This window comes from Phoxinus phoxinus (genome assembly GCF_949152265.1).
Source record: "Phoxinus phoxinus genome assembly, chromosome: 20".
Classification (NCBI taxonomy): Eukaryota; Metazoa; Chordata; class Actinopteri; order Cypriniformes; family Leuciscidae; genus Phoxinus; species Phoxinus phoxinus.
In genome coordinates, this window is record NC_136895.1 from 17,747,144 (window position 1) to 17,766,957 (window position 19,814).

Here is a 19,814-nt window from a genome sequence, read left to right on the forward strand (position 1 = left end):
TGTTCCTTTAAAACAAAACAATAAAGGTGACGTTACCCAAGTGAACCTAGGACGCATTCTAGATCCTAAAATTTGTGTTTGCCTTCACCTTCAACTAAACACCAATATCGTTCGGAATCCATTTGGCTTCAAACCAACAATGACAAAAAGCTTCTGCTTTTCTGTTTCTTTCAAACTAATTTTGGGTAAATTCATGCTATCCTTAAAGTCTACACTGTGCATCACAGTTCTGTTACCTAAACGCAGAAATATCCAATCTTGACGATTGCTTAAAATGTCAAAAAGCTCAGATCAAAGCCACAGTAATACCGTAATAACGTAACTAAAAACAATAGAAATCAACTCCAACTTAAGAGAAGTTCCACCAAAATAGGTGCTTTTAAGGTTGCGGTAGGATGTCTCAAGAGACTATTATATGCTAGCAGGAAAAAATAAAATAAAATAAATTTCCAACTTAAAAGACTGTTTCGTAAGTGATGAGATCTCACCACCAAGGAAGCGATATACATGGAAGAATGCAAGTTTGAGATTTACAGTGCAAGTGTTTTGATAACCCGACTGCGGATTGGCTAACTGAAATATGACGACGTGTTGTGTCCTTTTTAACAGTCACGTTTTTTTTTTAGGCTCGTCAGCAATTGCATGAAGAATCTGCGGACATCGTCATCTTGTGTCTTTGCTCATTGTTTTCAGCTAGTTTGATAATGCATTCAGATTTTTCGCCAAAATCTGCTCAGAAAATTTAAAAAAACATCTGGAGATTCTACAAACTTTGACTTTTATACCCAACAACAATCTATAAGCCATAAGTGGCCACTCTTGATGTTTTTAATGCGCCTTTTCACTGTGAGAAAAACACAGAACTGGCTGGTGGTGGGAGTGACGTGACTACAAAATAAATTTTTGGTTGGGTTGGGAAAAAAAAACTATTCCAAATAATGTGAAATATGGAAATACTCTTGATTGGCTATCTTAAAAGATAACGAGTCTATTCTAGTTCAAACAGTCAGACAGATCACATGGCGAAAAAGATCCGTTAATCCCCCATCAGTATTTGAATGACGCTGAGGAGGATTGTGATGTACACGGTTAAGCACAGCCTGTAGGGGAATTCGATCGAACCGGCCCATCAAAACAATGTTTTTTCAAACTTCAAAGACGAAACAGAATGAAGGAGAGTCTTGAGGCGGCTACAACTGGATCAAAGTCTTTCTTTTTGCTCTGAATATACGCCACGTCTTTCGACGTGAAAAACGTGGCTTGTTCTGAAGATCGTAATTTCACTGACAAAGTGAAGAGAAGTACATGCGCATTCTTACAACAGAACGCATCTTTTATATCGTAGCGGCTTTCTTTCCATCCTCAGGATGGAAAATGTATCTTTACCCACTATGAAAAAAACCTAGACTGACCTGGATTGTTATTTCTATCCACTAAAAAAAAAAAAGGCTGAATAATGCATCCCTGAGGACATTACAGCTGAAGATGATGATGATGATTACAGGCGGTTCAATCGAAATCCCACAGGCGGTGTAGTGTAATACACTGAAAACAATAAAAGGGCAATTTTAAGACTTTTGAGGCTTTTGGGTTTGTTGGCATGAGTGCAATCGAGGTCAATTCAGTTAACATTTGGGTTACGAGCATCTCTATAACACACAATAACGTGCATCATAACAATCACACTGTAAAAGCCTAAATTAAGCCTAATGTGTAAAACATGATACATAGTTTTGACCCTCAAAGATAAAACAAAATGTTTTCTGTCGGGTGAATATGCAGCAAGCCTGCGGTTATAGCAAATGGTGAGTTTGAACACTGTAAACTCAGAAGAAGACAGAAGTGTAAACACCACACCAAGCACAAACAAGAGCGTAACTACCGAAAACGTAGCACATTATGATAAAAACGCAATTTTGAAACCCAAGATAGTGGATTAATGATCATTAAGCAACATAAGCGAGATCATGTTATATGTTGCCTGACAAATACTTAAGACTGAGGATATTTTGGATTCACCCTGATTTACGAGGCAATGGAAAAAGGCTTGTCTCAGGAAAAAGGATACAAAAGAAGAAAATACTCAACAGCAGATACTGCTGTAAAAAAAGGAACTAAATCAGGGCATGATTGTGCAAGTCTGTTGAGGCACATGCACAGTGAATCCCACCCAAACTCCACCCATATTTGCCTGACGGGTGTCGGAGGGGTCAGCGGAGGAAGATAAAGATCAGGATTAAGTGAATGCGTGTCGTGTGTTAGACAGCGATGCTGGAGAATCCTGCTCCAGAAGGTTTAACTTGGGACAGGAGCGCCGGCTGGTTACTGAGCGCTCCGGTGGTTTGCAGAGGGAGAATCTGAGGTAGAAAGAGCCGGCTAGGAGTGGGCAACTCCGTTCTTGGGCAGATCAGGGCTGCTGGCCACCTGTTCAGAGGACAAACTGAGAGATGACGTCTTGCTGGTCAGTGAGGACATGCTGCTGCTGACGAGACCGCAGTCCTGGACCAAACCGATGGAGCCGTTTAAACCCTCACTACAACAAGAGAGAGAGAGGCAATGAGAACTACTGTGGTGGACAAAATAAACCACATGTATTTAAATTTCATTCAATGTAGTGGATGTAAAACATGTATTTTTCTTCCTTTAAATAATTTTAGTAAGATTCACTGTTATATTTCACCTAAGAGTTAGTGGATGCTCTTCTCGTTGCAAAGCATGTTCGTCTTGTCCGTTTTCGACTGAGACCCGCTTGTACTTGCCATCGTGGTTCTCCTGAAGGCAAAATTATTTAAGCTCAAGCACAGTGATGTAAATCACATGAACTTCCTGAACTTCCTTGCACCTCTACAATAACACAAAAAAACCTTTACTTTTACAAATGACCTTGCTTAAAAATGGATTTTCTGCTCAAGACACGGCAGTGGCCTCATGAATTATTCAGAGGTAACGGAATATATTAATTATGAATAATTAATAGAAGCTCTATAAATTGCAAGTCTCACTAACCATGGCCATCTCCTGTTTCCTCAAGTCGATCTCTCTCTCCACCTGGTGCAGTTCGTGACTCAGCTGTTCACTGGACAAACTCCCAGAGGACCAGTCCGCTCGAGGCGGCTGGGACATCACTGAGCTTGGCTTCTGCCAAAGGAGAGGGATGAGTCGCTGAATCATGATATTTTTACACGCACATTCCTGCTAAACCCTACGTTACGGGGACAAAACGTCCTCACAAAGATAATTTAGTTGGATCGAACAGGTATTTAAAATGACATCCAGGTAGACTGACAATCTCACCTCCAGGCCACGGCTCTGTGTCTGTTGGTTGATTTGCTGGTTGACCTGCTGTAGCTCCATCCTCAGCTGCTCGCGCGCCTGCACGGCAGGGGATCTGCAGGATGAGTGGAAAATATTTAGCTCGTTTAGGACATTTACAGATTAAGACTAAACTGAGACCAAGCGGTTGCTTGTAAAGAGCGGGGGCAGGGCAACATACCGCTCGCTGAAATGCCCCTGAGGCGTTTGGTGCGGCTGGTAGGAGTCGCCGCTCCACCCGCTGTGGTTCGGATAGGTGTACTCGGCTTCAAAGACAAGACAAAGACCATTAAAAAACAAACAAATAATCGTGTTGTCCCATTAGCAATGCTGATACACAGCAGGAGGAGTTTACCGGTGTGTTTGGCAGAGTTAGGCAAGGGTGGCATCGCGCTGTTGGGTGGGTAGCCAGATTTAGACGTGCGTGCAATGGCGCCAAAACGAGACACGGTCGGCAGGGAGCCGAAGGGAATGATGGGGTCGTCGTCTTTCACGTCTGCCGCTCTGCGCTGAAGCTCCAAGTTCTGCGCTCTCAGACTTTTGCCTCTGTCTATGTTTTGCTGGGAGAAATGGTTACAATTCAGCTGAAGAACTTAACTAAATTCAAATATGCTTAAACTCGTTTTCAGCATGCTGTTATTTAAATATGTTCAACTTCATTGGTCAAATATTTAGGAATATTATCAAACTGTTTAGATGGAATAAGCCTGAACCATGAACAAAACTCACTGGGGTCCTCTGTTAATACATATATGGCCTTTGGTTCGTCAACAGTGTGGTTAGTACAAACTAGACAGAATAAACACTGATAACCTTTTGTAATGGAACAGCCACTGAAAACAGCTCAAAATTGAATGTGAGGGAGAAAACTGGACGAAATCTACTTGGAATGCGAAGCCTTTCAGCTTTAATGAACTCAAATGTACATTTTCTAATGCAATTCTTGCCCGTAGAAAATTCTAAATGATGAATGATGCTAAGGTTTTGGTTGGTTGCCAGTAGGGGTTGAACGACTTCAGATTTATGCGATTAGTCGCTGATGACGTCATTGATGAACAAATAAGCCTGAACCTCGAGCCGAGACTCGACCGCGGGTTACTTTGTGCACAGCTATGGCATATGACACAGCGCTGCCCACAAGGCTATTGCTCCTACATAACAACTTATTTTTATCAGTTCTTTTGTCTTTGGGTTGTTATATTTCTCACAGATTTCTGCTGGTTCTAAACCAGATACAGATAAAGCAGCAAAGTAAAGATTACATTTATATGAATGTATTAGTGAGAGAGCATTGCATGTGAATTCATTCTACCTATACTAACAGTGAAGCTGTGGGCTTTAGTTACTGAGAAATATATGCTAGAACGTTACAGTTTCTAAGCTATTTTATTGATAATCCACAGAACATATTTCTGCGCTACTGAATAATTCTGTGTGTATGCGCATTCTGCACGTGCTGTGTGAGCTACTGTCTGTATGTGTTACAACGCAGCAGCGCATTAGTTTAGAACGGCGATGAGTATGCATTTATTTGTCATGTTAACTGTTGGAAACAGAGCGTAAATATGGACTCCTGTTGGGCCCTCTATAAGCCATTAACAGGCGACTTAAAGCGTCATTGCAAAGCATTAAACTAGTCTGTGCAACCCCTAGTTCCCAGAGCATTGCTATGCGGTTGCTAGGGAGTTTTGTGTGGTTGCTTACAGCCTCAAGTCAAGAGCCCATTACTACGTTTTTATAATATTCTGTTCCCTAGAAATGGCTCTAGAAAGTCTGTAGCATTCTTTTCCGTCCGTTTTATAATCAGGAATGTGAAAAACGTAGAAATTCACCTTCAGAATCGCTATAGAAAGGCAAAACTTACTGTTTCCATGGAGTTCATGCCCTCTTTGGACTTCATATCCTTGCTGCCGATGTAGGAACCGAAGGTGTCACATGACCAAGGGGAATATGAGGCGGTGTAGTCCTGTTCCCGGAAGTGTCCGAAACCGTGGGGGTTCTCCTCCATGTACTGTGAACAAAACGGACGTGGCATCTCATTACTAAACGCTACCTACTAGGGCTGTATTATTTCAAATTTCGAACTGAAAAAAAAAAAAAAATTCTAATAAAAATTGCAATAAAAAAAAGCTCTATATTTGATTTGTAGGGCTGCACAATTTCACTCAATTTTGTGATTATACATCAATACAACTAACATAATAGCAACAACAATACTATTTTTTATCATTATTACAAATTATTATTAAATAAAACCATATCTACTATTATATTTCACTGTCAAATATAATAAAAAAATATTACAAATTATTATTATAATCTTTCACTGTGAAGTGATTACTGTAAAATAAGTATAAGTCAAATATAATAATTATTATTATATATTATTTTACATTACAACTGTAGTGTTTATGGCTGTGTTCGATTCTGAACTTTGAACCAGTGTTTTATTCAGATTAAAAGTGCAGCCCTTCTACCGTCTTCTTTATCATCATTAGTATTTGTGTGAAATATTCTCCTGGCTTACATGGCTCTGTCCCCTCATGTCCTGAGGGTAGCTGGGATCGTACGAGTGCGAGGAGCCGAAGTGCGGCGGCGAAACCACCTTTCTCTCCTCCAGCTGGGCCATGATCTCCTGTCTGCGACGGTGCAGGTAGTCTAGGGAGTGCTGTGCTCGTGTGTAGGTATTCTGGGGACACATAATCGGGTCACATTTTCTTTAGGTTTGAAACAGGACCGGTGCAGTTCAAATATAGTAAGCAACGCATCTTACCCTGTGGTAATTCCTGATCTGACTGGAGTGGTTATAGTTCTCAATGGCGTATCTTTCCTGAGCTGATTCCGGTGGGTACGAGCCGCCAGTGCTTTGGGGCTGTAGTGGCGGGGGGACGTCCGGACTCCTTCGGACCAGTTCCTCCCGTGGGGCGAATGTTTGGGGATGGGCGTAGGCTGAGTGGCGACGGCCATCGTGGTGTGAAGGGTATCCGTAATGGGAACTGGGGTTGGCATACTGATGCTTTGAGTAGGAGGAGCTGGAACAAGTGTCCAGATATGGTGGCATGCCTGGATCTGGAGCGGGATGATGGGCGTAGCGTGGTTGGTGGTGGTGGTGGGGATAAGGATTACCTGTTGAAATGAGAAAATAGATTTTTTTTCCATCTACACGTGCAACAATGCATTTGTTTACATTTTTTTTGTGTTTTTGTACCTGTAGAATACTGGGGGGATTCATATTGGGCGGATGGTGGTGGCGGCGCTCTGGCTTCACGGTAATGCAGTTCAGACTGGTGTGGTGAGTATGGGTAAGAACCTCTAGGCACAGCAGACATGTGCTTCTGCCCGACTGAGCCTTCGCCTGCCACCCTTGGGTGGGAATTCATGAGCATTCCAGATTTTGGGAAGGATTCCAATCTGAAAAGCAAGAGAGAAAGTGCAGTCAGTCCGCAGTCTCGCTTTTTTAAGATAATAACTCAAATCAATATGTCCATTAATGAATGTGTATGGCAAGTAGCTGTGTAACAAGTTTAATATTGTATAACAGTGTTGTTAATAACTATAAGAAACTATTAAAAATGCATCATTTTAATTTGTTTATTAAAAAATAAATGAATTTTATGACTTAAAATCTTAGTTAATCTTAAAAAGTTAGTTGTCAAGGCCAATGTATCATTTTTGTTTGATTTTAAGTTTGTCATCTAATATTTTCAGTTTAGATTTAATATAATTATTAGATAACAAACATTTAAATAAGAGAATGACGAAAAAAAGTAATGTTGTCTTGGCAACTAGCTGAAATAAAAATAAGTTACAAATAAGCACTAAATTACTAGAACTGCAATAACAAATGAATTAAAGCTAAATAGAAATACAAAAAAGGCAATAATAAAAAGGCACAAATAATATTAAAATAGCACTGATTTATACACAATTAGTCTATACTGCAAAAAATAGTGTTGATGCTGCTACTACTACAATAATAATAAATTAATAAACAAATAAATGTCTCTAAACACGTGTTGTAAACGACACTATTTTGATCATTTTACACTATTAACAGTTATTAAATATTAAAAAGTTAATATTTTATATAGATATTTAAAATATTATAACTTTTTCACATAGCTCTTAATACATGCAAATTCCTTTATATTTTAGGAAAGGAGTCCTTTGCAAGGGGATCAAAAAGTCAAAAAGTTTGAAACCCCCTGTGCTAAGTAGATGAACGTGATTTTACCAAGTACATGTTCCTGGATCAACATCCTTGTTGATCCTGAAACAACATTCCAATCAACCAATCAGATTTGAGGGAGTTTTACAGTTAATGTCAGGTTTAGGTGCTTTTACATCAGTGTCATTCCCCTATCATTCCCCTCTGATTTTAGGGGTAAGTCATAGGTTGGGTTTAGGAGTAGGGATATGCTTAGGACTATGTTTTTAGACAGCAATGTTGTTCCAGGATCAACGAGACATGTTGATCCAGGAACATGTCTTACTTGGCAAAATCACAGAAACACCAATCAATAAATCTAACTCACGAGTCTGGAGGTGAGCCAGGGGCACTGTGGCTCCCCGAGTCCATCTTCCCCGGTTTGTGTGATGGATCGTAAGACGGGTCCGAGCCTCTGGAAACCAGGTGGGCCAGAGTAGATCCAGGTCCTGCTGCTAGGATGCCATTGGTGATGGAAGAGGATTTGCGTGGAAGGCCCTCCATCAGCGGCCCCTCGTCAGGTAACAGACCAGCGCCGAAGTCTATCTCGTTCAGCTGGGTCAGGGACTGACTGAGCTGTCGGCGCAATCCCAGACGTTTATTCATCTTACGGTACCTGTCGTCAGAGAAGAGAAGGTTAAGCTGGTGCTAATGCTTATTCCGTAGTATTTAACATCATTAACGTGCCGCTCACTTTTCAAGCTCTTCCTGAGAGTGAGCGAAGGTGCAACTTGCTCCACGAGGACAGCCGCCTTTTTGTTTCATGTCCCGACACATGTAGGTCTTGTATTTGCTGTGCTGAGGTGGCTGTGGGCAGGAAGTGAGATATGTTTACTCGTATTTTAGTGCAAGGTATTTGAATGTTTGCAATCTGCGATTTTGTTTCCGACCTTTCTGAATAAACGAAAGCTAAATAGAAAAAAACTGTTTCTACAGACAGTTAAACAGAAAATGCTGATAAGAAAACTATAATAGTATAGTATATAAATACTAACATAACACTGATATATAGACAATTAGTCAATAAATGTTTCCATCCACCTATTTTTATGAAAACTTTGGGATATTGCATACAAAAAAAGAAAAAAAAACACCACGTGATTTTGCTTCAGAGGAAGGTCCGCTGGTTAATCCAGTTATCCAATCTCATCGCACAGCATCTCAAATGTTGGTTTGATAATTCTGAAGTGCCTGAGTTAAAGTCTGTCATAAAAATGATTTGGTATAATGCCCTCCCAATCTTACACGACAGCGTTCCCAAACATTATGGAACACGTGATAACATGACGGTGTTTATTGCGTTTCGTCTGCGAGCTCTGAGGCGCAAGTCATTTATGATGTGCGAAAAAGAGCCACAGTTTCCTCCCTTACAATATTACAGAATTCATTTTTCATTTCCCAGGAAGTCATGATTTTGTTCTCTTGAACACATGGGATGGAAACGGTGCTTTATTCGCAAATGTTTTATGCGATATTCCAATTTTGCGCCCAAATTAAATTTGCAACTTTGGATAAAAACGACTATTGTCCCAAAATGTAGAAAAAGGTGTGCTTCTGCTGCTGCTGAAATACAAGCCATTTCATCTTCTAAACACTGGTTGTAAATCATGAGACGATTCTAAATCATTATTTTGTTCAAGTATTTAAATGTTGAAAAGTTCATATTTTTATGTTTGTGATCTGGTTACCGACCTGCTGCTGATCACCTCCCTTCTTGCTATGGTTCTGGATGAAATCCACCAGTCCGTGAACGACGGTCCGCACCGCTTCCAACCCTTTGGCTAGCTGCTCCCATGTGGGCGCAGGGGCATCTATCAGCGCAAAACAACAGGCAGACAAATTCAGACGATTATGTTTTTATGAATGTGTAATGGTTGTACTGGCATATGTGTGAACGGAGCAGGCCGACAGACCTGGGCTGGGGTCGATGTCTGCCAGCAGCTCCAGATGGGGTCTGAGGCGGTTGAGATTGGCAGGATCTCCGGTTCTCTGAAGGGCAATTGTGAGTTCCTGAACACTCTGAGCAAATGATGCTGGTGTCTGCAGCTAAAACACACACAAAGCCACATAAACACATACTCCACATACCAACAGACAAAATCAACATGTTTTTATGCACGACGTGACGTTTGCTACACCCTAAATGCGCTCTCTACACAGGGAGGGGTGTTACTGGAGAATTCAAACATGTAACACTGGGTAGTACCTACAGCACCACCTAGTGAAATCTTAAAATAATACTTTCTGCGAGTTCATACCTTGTCTATAATAGACTGCATGTGGGACTTGTGGGACTGGTCGCCGTACAGTAGTGAGGACCACTGGTCAGGGGCGATACGCAGTCCGCCCTCCATCGCGATCTGGACGATCTGAGAGTCGTGTTCTCTCCGAAGAGCCTCGTATGTGCGAAACTCCTCCTTCAGCTGCATCAAGGAGGAATCCTCATCACGTTTAGTGACCTGAGGATAAAACAAACAAAATGTTATACATTTAACAAAAGTTTTTTTTTTTTTTCATTTCAAAATGCCAAACTTTTCCTGACTCAAATTTCCAAGCCTCTTCATACAGCATTATTTTCAGCATTATCTTTGGTATATAGTACAGCAGTCTGTAAGTATTTTGTTTTCTCGAAGTGAAAACATGCACTGACATGATGAGAAGAAACCTGAAACGCTTTATAACTGACACATATTTACCTCTGACACATCAGTTTGATACTGTAAATGTGGTTTGATGTTTAACGGTCACCAGATAGCAAAGTACATCCTGATTTAGACGATCACTTGCACCTTTAACTTTTGCTGGTTTGAGTGGTGCCACACGCACATTCAAATACCATACTTTTCCAAACTGCGAAGGAACCCTGAATATGGTAAAGGAAAAGTAGAGGCACCTTAAAGCAGGAGGCCCTGTAGAGGAGCTGCACCACGTGTCCTATGCTGGTTTTTGAGGCCTGAGGAAAACGTGGTTCGAGTCTCTGAACCACGAACAGAACCAGAACCTTCCGTGAGAGGGCCGAACCATCTTCCAGAGCGAGAAGAACCAGCTTCAATGCTTCTTCCTGCATGGCTTTTGGACGACAACCAATTTTTAGTTAGTACCCACATATTATTTCACTGGCCTGCTATCACGTTGTGATGGTCAAATCTTACCAGGGCCGAGAAACTGGCAGCCTCTGGCTCTGACGGCGGCCCACAGGTTTGAGGAGAGCTGCTGGGGGTTCTGGTGCTGGAGGATGAGCTCAGTGACGGTACGTTCACCCAGAGAACGGGCCGCCCGCATGGCCCGGATGCGGCCCTCCTCCTCCACCAGCTGGCAGTGCACCAGAGTCACCAGTTTCCGCTGCATGGGTCTGCTGAGCACGCTCTGAGCGGCGCCATTCAGCCCGGCACCTGCACGGACCAAGACCAGCAAAACCCAAGCGTTAACTGAGCCTTTTCACTCATTAATAAATGACACGAAGGATGATACACATTGGGAATTGTTAGGTATCCAAACAATTGTCAATAAATAAATCAAATATTTACAATAATTAATACATTAATTTAGCATATAAATAAATATTTAGCATAATTAAATTAAATAATTAAACCATTCATTGTTCCTTTTTGCGGTGCAATCGCAATCTAATTAAGATATTTCTATGCATTTGATGACGTATGAATGTTTATGCTGCTAGGTATCCAAACAATTTGTAAAAATAAATAAAAGAGTGAATAAATAACAATAAAACAAAAAAAGTAAAAAAAAAGAAATATAGTTTGTGGCACAATCGCAATAAAATTATGATATCTTGATGCATTTGATGATGTATGAATGTTTATGATGAATTCTTTAAAAGCGATAAACAAGGTGAATTGTTAGGTATCCAAACAATTTGTAAAAATAAAAAATAAATGAGTGAATAAATAACAATAAAACAAAAAAAGTAAAAAAAAAGATATATAGTTTGTGGCAAAATCGCAATACAATTATGATATCTTGATGCATTTGATGATGTATGAATGTTTATGATGAATTCTTTAAAAGCGATAAACAAGGTGAATTGTTAGGTATCCAAACTATTTTTAAAAATAATAAATAAAAGCATCAATAAATAACAATACAATTTAATATCACCAAATAAAATAAATAAAGAATTAAATGTATTACAAAAAAAAAAATCTAAAACTGTTCCTTTTTGCGGCGCAATCACAATCCAATTGTCTTGATGCATTTGATGACGAATGAATGTTTATGATGAATCACTTAAAAACCATAAACACTTAAAAAAAAAAAAAAAAAAAATGCAAGTAGATTTTGTTTCTTTTTGCGGTGCAATCGCAATCTAATTACATTTTGATGACATACGAGTGTGATGATAAATCTCGTAAAAACCCTGAAAGCATAAGCTAACTTCTACTGAATAAATGAACAAACGGCAGGGACCTCTGGTGTTGCTCAGGGGTTTGAGATAGAGCGCCAGGTCTTCCACACATGTGCGGGACTCCTCATAGTGCTGGACGTCCTCTGCCGCTGTCAGTAAAGTGACGGGGGAAGGTTTGGGTGCCTGCAGGAGAGAAAAAACAACAACATTTGTCTGTTACTGTGTTAAAGATAGTTCTCGTCTATAACGTCTTGCGGGAATTCTTCACATAACTGACCAGCATTTGATGGGGCTGTGGACATTCCTCTTTTACAGAACACGTTCACACCCACAGCCTGCATCACGCTGAGCAACCATTCTCATAACAACGTGATTTATCATCAAAAACAGAGAGAGGAACGACTGCTTTGACCATAAGGTTGGGCTGTCATGGTTATGAGGTTTGGCTGATTAATGGTCATATTAATAACTGGATTTCTGAGTGCAGACTCAAGCTTTAGAACTGAAACTTTAAAATGGTACATTGATTTTTAATTATAATCTTTAAAAAAAAAAATTAATACTTTGTCAACAAGGACACATTAAATGAATCAAAGGTGACAGTAAAGACATTTATAACTAAGTAACAATAGATTTCCATTTCAGTAGCGTATTATTGTCTTAATAGATTGTCAAACTTCAATCAAGCTCCATGTTTATAATAAAAATGTTTATTAGTACTTATAGATCACATATTAATGCCTTATTCTGCATGACCATGTTCTTCATACATAATCCTACCCAATACCTAAACTCAACCTTACTAATAAGCAGTAATTAGGAGTTTATTGAGAAAAAATCTAATTGTATATTAAACTAAAATGTCTGACTATCATAAATATGTTTGTTTTGACATTTGAAAATGGCAATATATAAGAAAATATTATAAATGGGTTTAATATAATTCATAATGATATGAATAATATGATTTTAAATATTAAAATAGGAAGAAATACTTCCAACCACTTTGTGTTATGTAAATATATTAGTAGTAATAGTAATAGTGGTACAAACAAATATTTACTCCTATTTCTAGTCATTTGCAGGAATAAAGACCTTTGAGTTTCTTTGCGTAGATAAACAAACATTCCACTGGATAGAATTACATGAATAATATAATTCTAAATACTGAAATATGAAGATATTATTAAAAATCTCTCTTTTTGGTGATTCGCACTGTAATTTTTGGTACCCATCCCAACTGAATAATATATTAGTAGTAGTAGTAGTAGTAATAGCAATCATTTTTTCCAACAGTAATATTTTCTGAGCTAATTTCCTAACTTTTGTCTTTACTCATTTTAAGGCAGTCATTTTCTGTGTACCGGTAGTTGACAATTTTTAACATGCTGCTCATTTCAGATTTGGACAAACGCTCTCATCAGCTTTGTGTGAAAACCTGAAACGAACCAAAATATCTGCAGTTGCGCAAATGTGACAGCGTGGCATTTTTGTGTTTGCTTAAATTCCCTTATTTGAACGCAATGAAGCGATCAGTGACTGCAGTCATCAGAAATAATCGCGACTAGACAATTATGTAATAGCTGCGACAGTCAAATCTGCCATAGAGTGTGCAGAATAGAAGTATTTTCGCAGACAACCCTGGGAATGACTGGCAGATGTTGATTCGAATTCCTGGTTCTCTTTTGGCTGTGTTTGTGAAGAACCAGTGTGTTTTTACTGCCTCCTATCATGCATTCTCACGCTTTGGTATGTCACATCAGGGCTGAAATGCAACCAGACCGGAACGACCGCGAGCTGATCTTTAGAAACCCGACGCCCTGAGCTCCACCTCTCCACGCTGTACCTGTCACGTTCTGCTCGTCCTCTTGATTCAGAAACGAGTGGATGCAGTGAACACTGTGATAAACACACTCCACCAAAACACAACTGCTGTACTGTTTGTGCGATTGTTATCAAGGTAATTTGAAAAGGGGAAAAAGCACAATGTTTAGGTGACAAGGAACCACTGTAGTTTTACTTCCTCATCCTCGCTGTTCAACTTCATCCATAAAGCAAACAGAGTCAATAAAGTAAAGGTGTTGTGCACTGGGGCGGCATGTAGCAGTGCGTTAAGGCAGTGTTTCGCAACCCTGTTCCTGGAGGCCCACTAACAACGCATATCTTTAGTCTTCGAGTCTCTACTAAAGATCTGATAAGTTGAATCAGGTGTTTGATTAGGAAGAGTTGGAAAATGTGTAGTGTTGGTGTGCCTTCAGGTACAGGTTTGGGATTGGGAAACACCGCATTAAGGTACAGTCACATGTACAATTGCGAATTTTAGCGGATGAAATCCAGTCATTTCAATAGGGATCTCTGCAATTGGGAGTTTTGTGTGAAAGAAAATGGTTTCCCTGCCATGTTTTGCTCATGCAAATTCAGGAGATCGCATGCGCATTGTAGCTGTGCATTAATGTGCCGTCATATTTATTGTTGCTCTGCAAATTTTTGAGGGTGAAATCCAGTGATTTTTAAAAGGAATCAGAAAAGGGCAAAAAGTTTTCCTCAGCTCATATTCAAATTGGTTACGAATTTGCGAGTTGCAGGGCTTGCATGGGAATTTTAGCTGTGTATTAAAGGTGCAGTAAGCGATTTCTTGTAAACGCTGTTGATATTTGAAATCACCAAAGCAAATAGACGCCTACAAAAAAACTATCACACCCCTATCTTGATGGCTCCGCCCCTACATGTTCATGTTGGTCACGCAAATCCGCGAACTGAGGGCCTTGCATGGGAATTGTAGCATTAAGATGCGGTCACATTTATCATAGTTCTGCAAATTTTTACAGGCGAGATCTATTCATTTCAACAGCAACTAAGATGATGAAAAGTTTCTTATGCAGAAAACAGATTGGTTTCTAAGTGACTCCTATGTGAACTGTACTTCATACATCGCTACACAATGACTTTTAGTCATGAAATTTTGCCGATGCGATGTGACTGCACATTTAGGGTACGTTTACACGACAACGATTTGCTTAAAACGGAGAAGTTTTTCCTTCTCTGACACCATTGTCAAAACGATCCCCGTTCACGACTAAAATCGCTGTATTCTGCTGCCAGGCCATTAGATGGCGTTGTAACACTATAGATTGAACATGTAATGCACATGTGCTTGACGTCATCGTTTTCAGAGATTTGCGTTTTTGTTGTTTACATGGAGACGGTTTAAAAAACTTGTACTTTGTAACCAGTTTTCAAAAGTTTGCGTTTTCGGGAACCCAAAGCGCTGATGTTGTGTAAAAGAACGGCCAAAACGCGTAAAAAGTTTAAAGTGATTAGGTGAAAACGGTGCCGTGTAAAACCCCTTAGACTCACCTGGCCGCTGACGAGCTGCAACAGCGCAGTGTTGACGGGCAGCTGCTCGATGTCCGTGCTGATGGCGGTCTGGTCGAATGGGCAGGCCTTGCGGTGCAGTTTGTTCAGGCACATTTTGCACACGGTGTGCCCGCAGCCCAGGCTGATGGGCTTGCGGTGGCTCTCCTCGAAGGTTTGCGTGCAGATGGGACACAACAGAAACTCGGTCCATTGTGGGGCTTGCACGGGCATTGTAGCAAAGCGCGGTCTGTGATGCACCGGTCCCCGAAATCTTCTCTTATTGCTGCATTTGGATCAATGTGCGTTTTGCGTAAAGCGATACGGCGGTAAGTCCTAGAGGTTCCACTGGAACCGATAAAGCTCTTCCAAAGATCACAGTTCTTAAATAGTTCCTGGCATTGTGGGGGCGTTCAGCACATAGTGTGAAAAACATAACCTGCAAGACAAAAATAACAATGATGTTATAACAAATAACAAAAAAATGTCTAGCTCATTCCAACATGCCAAATTCTTTTTATTCAAATAAAACTTCAAAACACATTTCTAATACCATACCTAAATTGAGCCTCATTTATGAAACATAAGCACAACAAACCTGTGTGAATCAATGTTACATTTCTTGTATTTATGAAACATTTAAATATTTATTAGAATAATACTTTTTTAAATTCATGTCCCCTTGTCATTTTTAATCAAAAATACTTCCCCTCCCTCTTCTCTGATGATGCATTTACTGGCGTGAGGGCGGGACATCCTGTCACTCACATGAGATCGACCAATTCAAAACGCCATTTCATTCGGATAGGCTACGCCACATTAGGGAAGAAAAGACGATCGCAACTTCCGTTTCATGTTGACTTTAAAATAAAATAACTTTTGTTAAAGAAAATAAATAAAATCTCTCTCACGACTTCAAAACTAACTAACAAAATAAATTTTAAGAGTTAAATTCATTTAAAATTAGAGTTTTTTGATGCATAATATAACCAAAAAGGCCTTTAATTAAACATTAAAATCCCAGTATATAACACTAGACGGCCCTGAGAAATGTAAGCTAATGCCGCCATTTAAACTGTCATTAATAACACAAAAAAAATACAATTAATGAAAAGTCTAAAAGTTAGTAAAAACGAACAAAAAAAATTATCTAAAAGGAGTCGGACAAAGGCAATAAAACCAAAATTCAGTTTTTCATCTTTTACATAGGCCTAAATTGTCATACTGAATTTTAAATGGTTTCACAAACAAAAAAAATTAAACATTCGGCTCACTTTAATGCATCTCTTTTTAGATCAAATCTCAGGAAAACTTCCATGTCATGATATCCAAAACTTTGTTTATTAAAAAAAAATACTTTTCATACTTAATGAAAAATAAGTTTAAAAACTGTTTAGTTAATAATCAGGAAAGAAGCAAAGACAATTTTTACTTGGCTACTTGACCTTTGTTGAAAAAAAAAAAAAAACCGAAAAAAACAACAACATGAATACAAAGATAGCCTTCAATCACTAGTGCATAAAATCACATGACATGTTATTTTTGTAAAGATTTTTCTTTTCCGTCATCGTTGACAATCTTATCACTGACTCGAGTACAGTAGGTTTATTTTGGTATCTAAGAAAACCAACCAGGAAAGATCTTTCAGCCATCATCACATTTAAACTCTTTGTCATCAGCCTGACAACGCCTCTCCAGCACGACAACATGAGCTCTATAAAACATTCAGACCTGGGAAGTCCAGATTCAGAACAGTAGCAATAACCTGACTCATCATTTATTACAGCTTAGTCTGCGACCGTACCTTAGCGCTGCCCAATATAGCCATTATATAACAAAAACAACTCCTCCGCAGCACAAAACCAAGGGGATTTCAAATGACTAATGATGAGTAAAACAACTGCTTCGACCGCTCCAGAGGGAGACATCACAAGGAAGCGTTCAAGCTCAAATCAAGTTATGTGCCCCTCGCTGTGACTCATCTAGCAAATATCAAAGCTGCGTGAACATGTTTTTAGACGCAAGGCAGGAAAAAAACTGACCTATAGGGAACAGAAACATGAGCCATAACAAAGATCACAGTTTCTATCACATGCGCGGCAGTTGCACACTCATGCTTCATTGACAAAGGGAAGCTGAAAATAAAATGACAGGGTCACATGTAACACACCTGTTTCCTTTCTGAATGTTGGAGAAGGTGTACAAATCAACACTGAAACTATTCAGATTCAGGACTCCACCTAATCGCAATGACGCCACCAAGAACATTCGCAAGGATTCCTGTAGGTATTTTTAGCACAAGTTAGGCTATGTGCAAGTGTGCGAATTGATTGACCCCTTAAAAAAATGTGATGAGTAAACAAACCAAATAATATAGAAACACTATATTTAAACAAGAATAATTTGTGTAGAATAAATACATATATATATAAACAACATGCATTGTCTTACCAAATGGGTGCATACATATGTAACATTCAAGTATGTGCTGTTATCTTCAGCAGCCACCCATGCAACAAAGGTACTTCCTCTTGTGGCAGCCATCAAAAGCACCGTTTTAGGAGGCCACACCCACTCATTTTCTTTATGACATAAATTCATTGTATCTGGATTTCCCAATAACTATATTTAAGTTTTGTGTGTGATTGAGGAAATGGGAACCTCTCTCTCTCTCTCTCTATCTATATATATATATATACACTAGACCTATATATACCATATATATATATATATATATATATATATATATATATATATATATATATATGGTATATATAGATCTAGTGGCCATCCTAACAAGCTTGCTATATATGCATATATAATAATATATAAATATATACACATACATATATATATAAACGCCAACAAGCTAGCTTAAGATGGCCATTTGGTATAATTTTAACTGTATTACCCAGCATCTCCAAACAAGGAATTGATGCCGAAAATGCTGTGTAATCATGACATTGTGACCTGTTTGTCAACCTCATGTGACTAATGTGAAGGTACATTTATTTAATATGAATCAGTAAGGTAATTTACATGCCTGATCCTCATGCATGAAATTCAAAAAGAAAAAAAAATATGTTCAGATGCCAATGCAGTCATGGAAAAAACGACCTCAGTTCAAAGCATGTTGACTTATCTCTTGCCATTTGTCTATTGGAAACCCCCTAAAACAGGATAAAAAGGTTTTAAGCATCACTTGATTTTAAAAATGGTCGAGCTTATTTATCCAACTCCACGTGATTTAACAATATACAAAAACTACATCCATCTTACATATTGTGCTAAGAAAGAGACAATAAGCACGTGTGCATCATCACGATCCCATTAGATTTAGCAGCCAAATAAGGCAAATCAAATGGATAATTATTAAATGACCCTCCAAGAAACTCGTAGTCAAACACTTCTTGAGAAAATCAGGTTTCTATGTAATATTTTGCATAACATCGAACCCCTCAGGACAGGAAAGAAAGAGACAAAGCCCTTTGACTAGAGCTGGATATAACTGGAAAATAATACAAAACGCACGTAAAACTTTAAATATATGGAACCCAATTATACCTTTAAATATATACATAGAATATATATATATCCTACTCGCTTGTTTTGCCAAATGCCACGCTATGATAAAGAAACATGACTTATTTAGAAGCTAAGATTGTCAATCTGTTATGCTAGTCAGCTCGCAGGTTGATCAATAGCTATTTCTAATAAAACAAAAACACCTTACTAATACCTACCTAGCACCACGAGATGTTTTCTACATATAAACATTGCACATCAAATTTAAGTTTATATAAATGTGCATTTCGACAGTTTAAACCGAAATGAAATTTGAATATTAAACAGCTAGCCGGTGTGCTAACAAAACAAAGCTTGTAGCGTTCGGCTAAACGTCATTTGTTCAGTTAAAACGGAAGTATCGTTAAAACCATTGGTAATTGAAATAATATTTAGTTAATTTAATAAATTTTAAAGCATAAAAACTAAACACTAACCGGTAGTAAAATATAGTATTAGTTTCTTACTGAATAATGTGCTCGTGAGCGTTAGCATTTATGCTAGCAGCTACGCCGGTTGATGCGACTTAGTAACGCTTAACGTTACAACGCTCGATTGTAATAGTTTTAGGCGTTTTAGTCGAACTACACTTAGATTTAACGCCATTCACTGCAGAAATGTCGATTTTTAGCGTTTTAAACGGGATTCAAGCTAAGCTGCTGCATTCCTAAGCTTTAGACTCTTCGCATGGTTTTAGCCTCTTTAAACGGTATATATAAAAAACAGAACCGTAAAGGACAATACATCTACATGATATAAGCAGTACAATATATACTCACAATATTTGGTTCAGCTCAATCTTCACAGAAGAAGGGCGAGTTTCGCCTGCTGCTGTAATGAAAGTTTCTTTGGACTGTCTGACTGAGTCTCAGAGCTCAAGTGAGAGAGAAGTCCAGGATTGCGCAACCGGAGATCATCCACAGATCAAGATCGTGTCCTGCATGGAGTTAAGAGTCTCAAAACTTGCATAGACAGCATTAGTAATGTACAATGCTTGTTGTTGGCTCAAAA

The 19,814-nt window shown here is 38.9% G+C and overlaps 1 protein-coding gene across 1 annotated transcript; it reads right to left on the minus strand.

Annotated features, from left to right (window-relative positions):
* Positions 1–624: 624 nt before the first annotated feature.
* On the minus strand, positions 625–19,699 carry rc3h1a (ring finger and CCCH-type domains 1a). Its single transcript, XM_079592869.1, has 20 exons — positions 19,583–19,699; positions 15,243–15,678; positions 11,948–12,068; positions 10,672–10,911; positions 10,413–10,588; positions 9,778–9,978; positions 9,433–9,565; positions 9,212–9,330; positions 8,214–8,326; positions 7,848–8,135; positions 6,521–6,723; positions 6,086–6,438; positions 5,840–6,001; positions 5,177–5,323; positions 3,668–3,872; positions 3,494–3,578; positions 3,295–3,388; positions 3,007–3,138; positions 2,681–2,772; positions 625–2,533 (listed from the first exon to the last, which is right to left on the minus strand). The coding sequence occupies exons 2-20, from the start codon at positions 15,471–15,473 to the stop codon at positions 2,377–2,379; spliced, it is 3,252 nt and encodes a 1,083-aa protein (XP_079448995.1). The 5' UTR covers positions 15,474–15,678; positions 19,583–19,699; the 3' UTR covers positions 625–2,376.
* Positions 19,700–19,814: the final 115 nt, after the last annotated feature.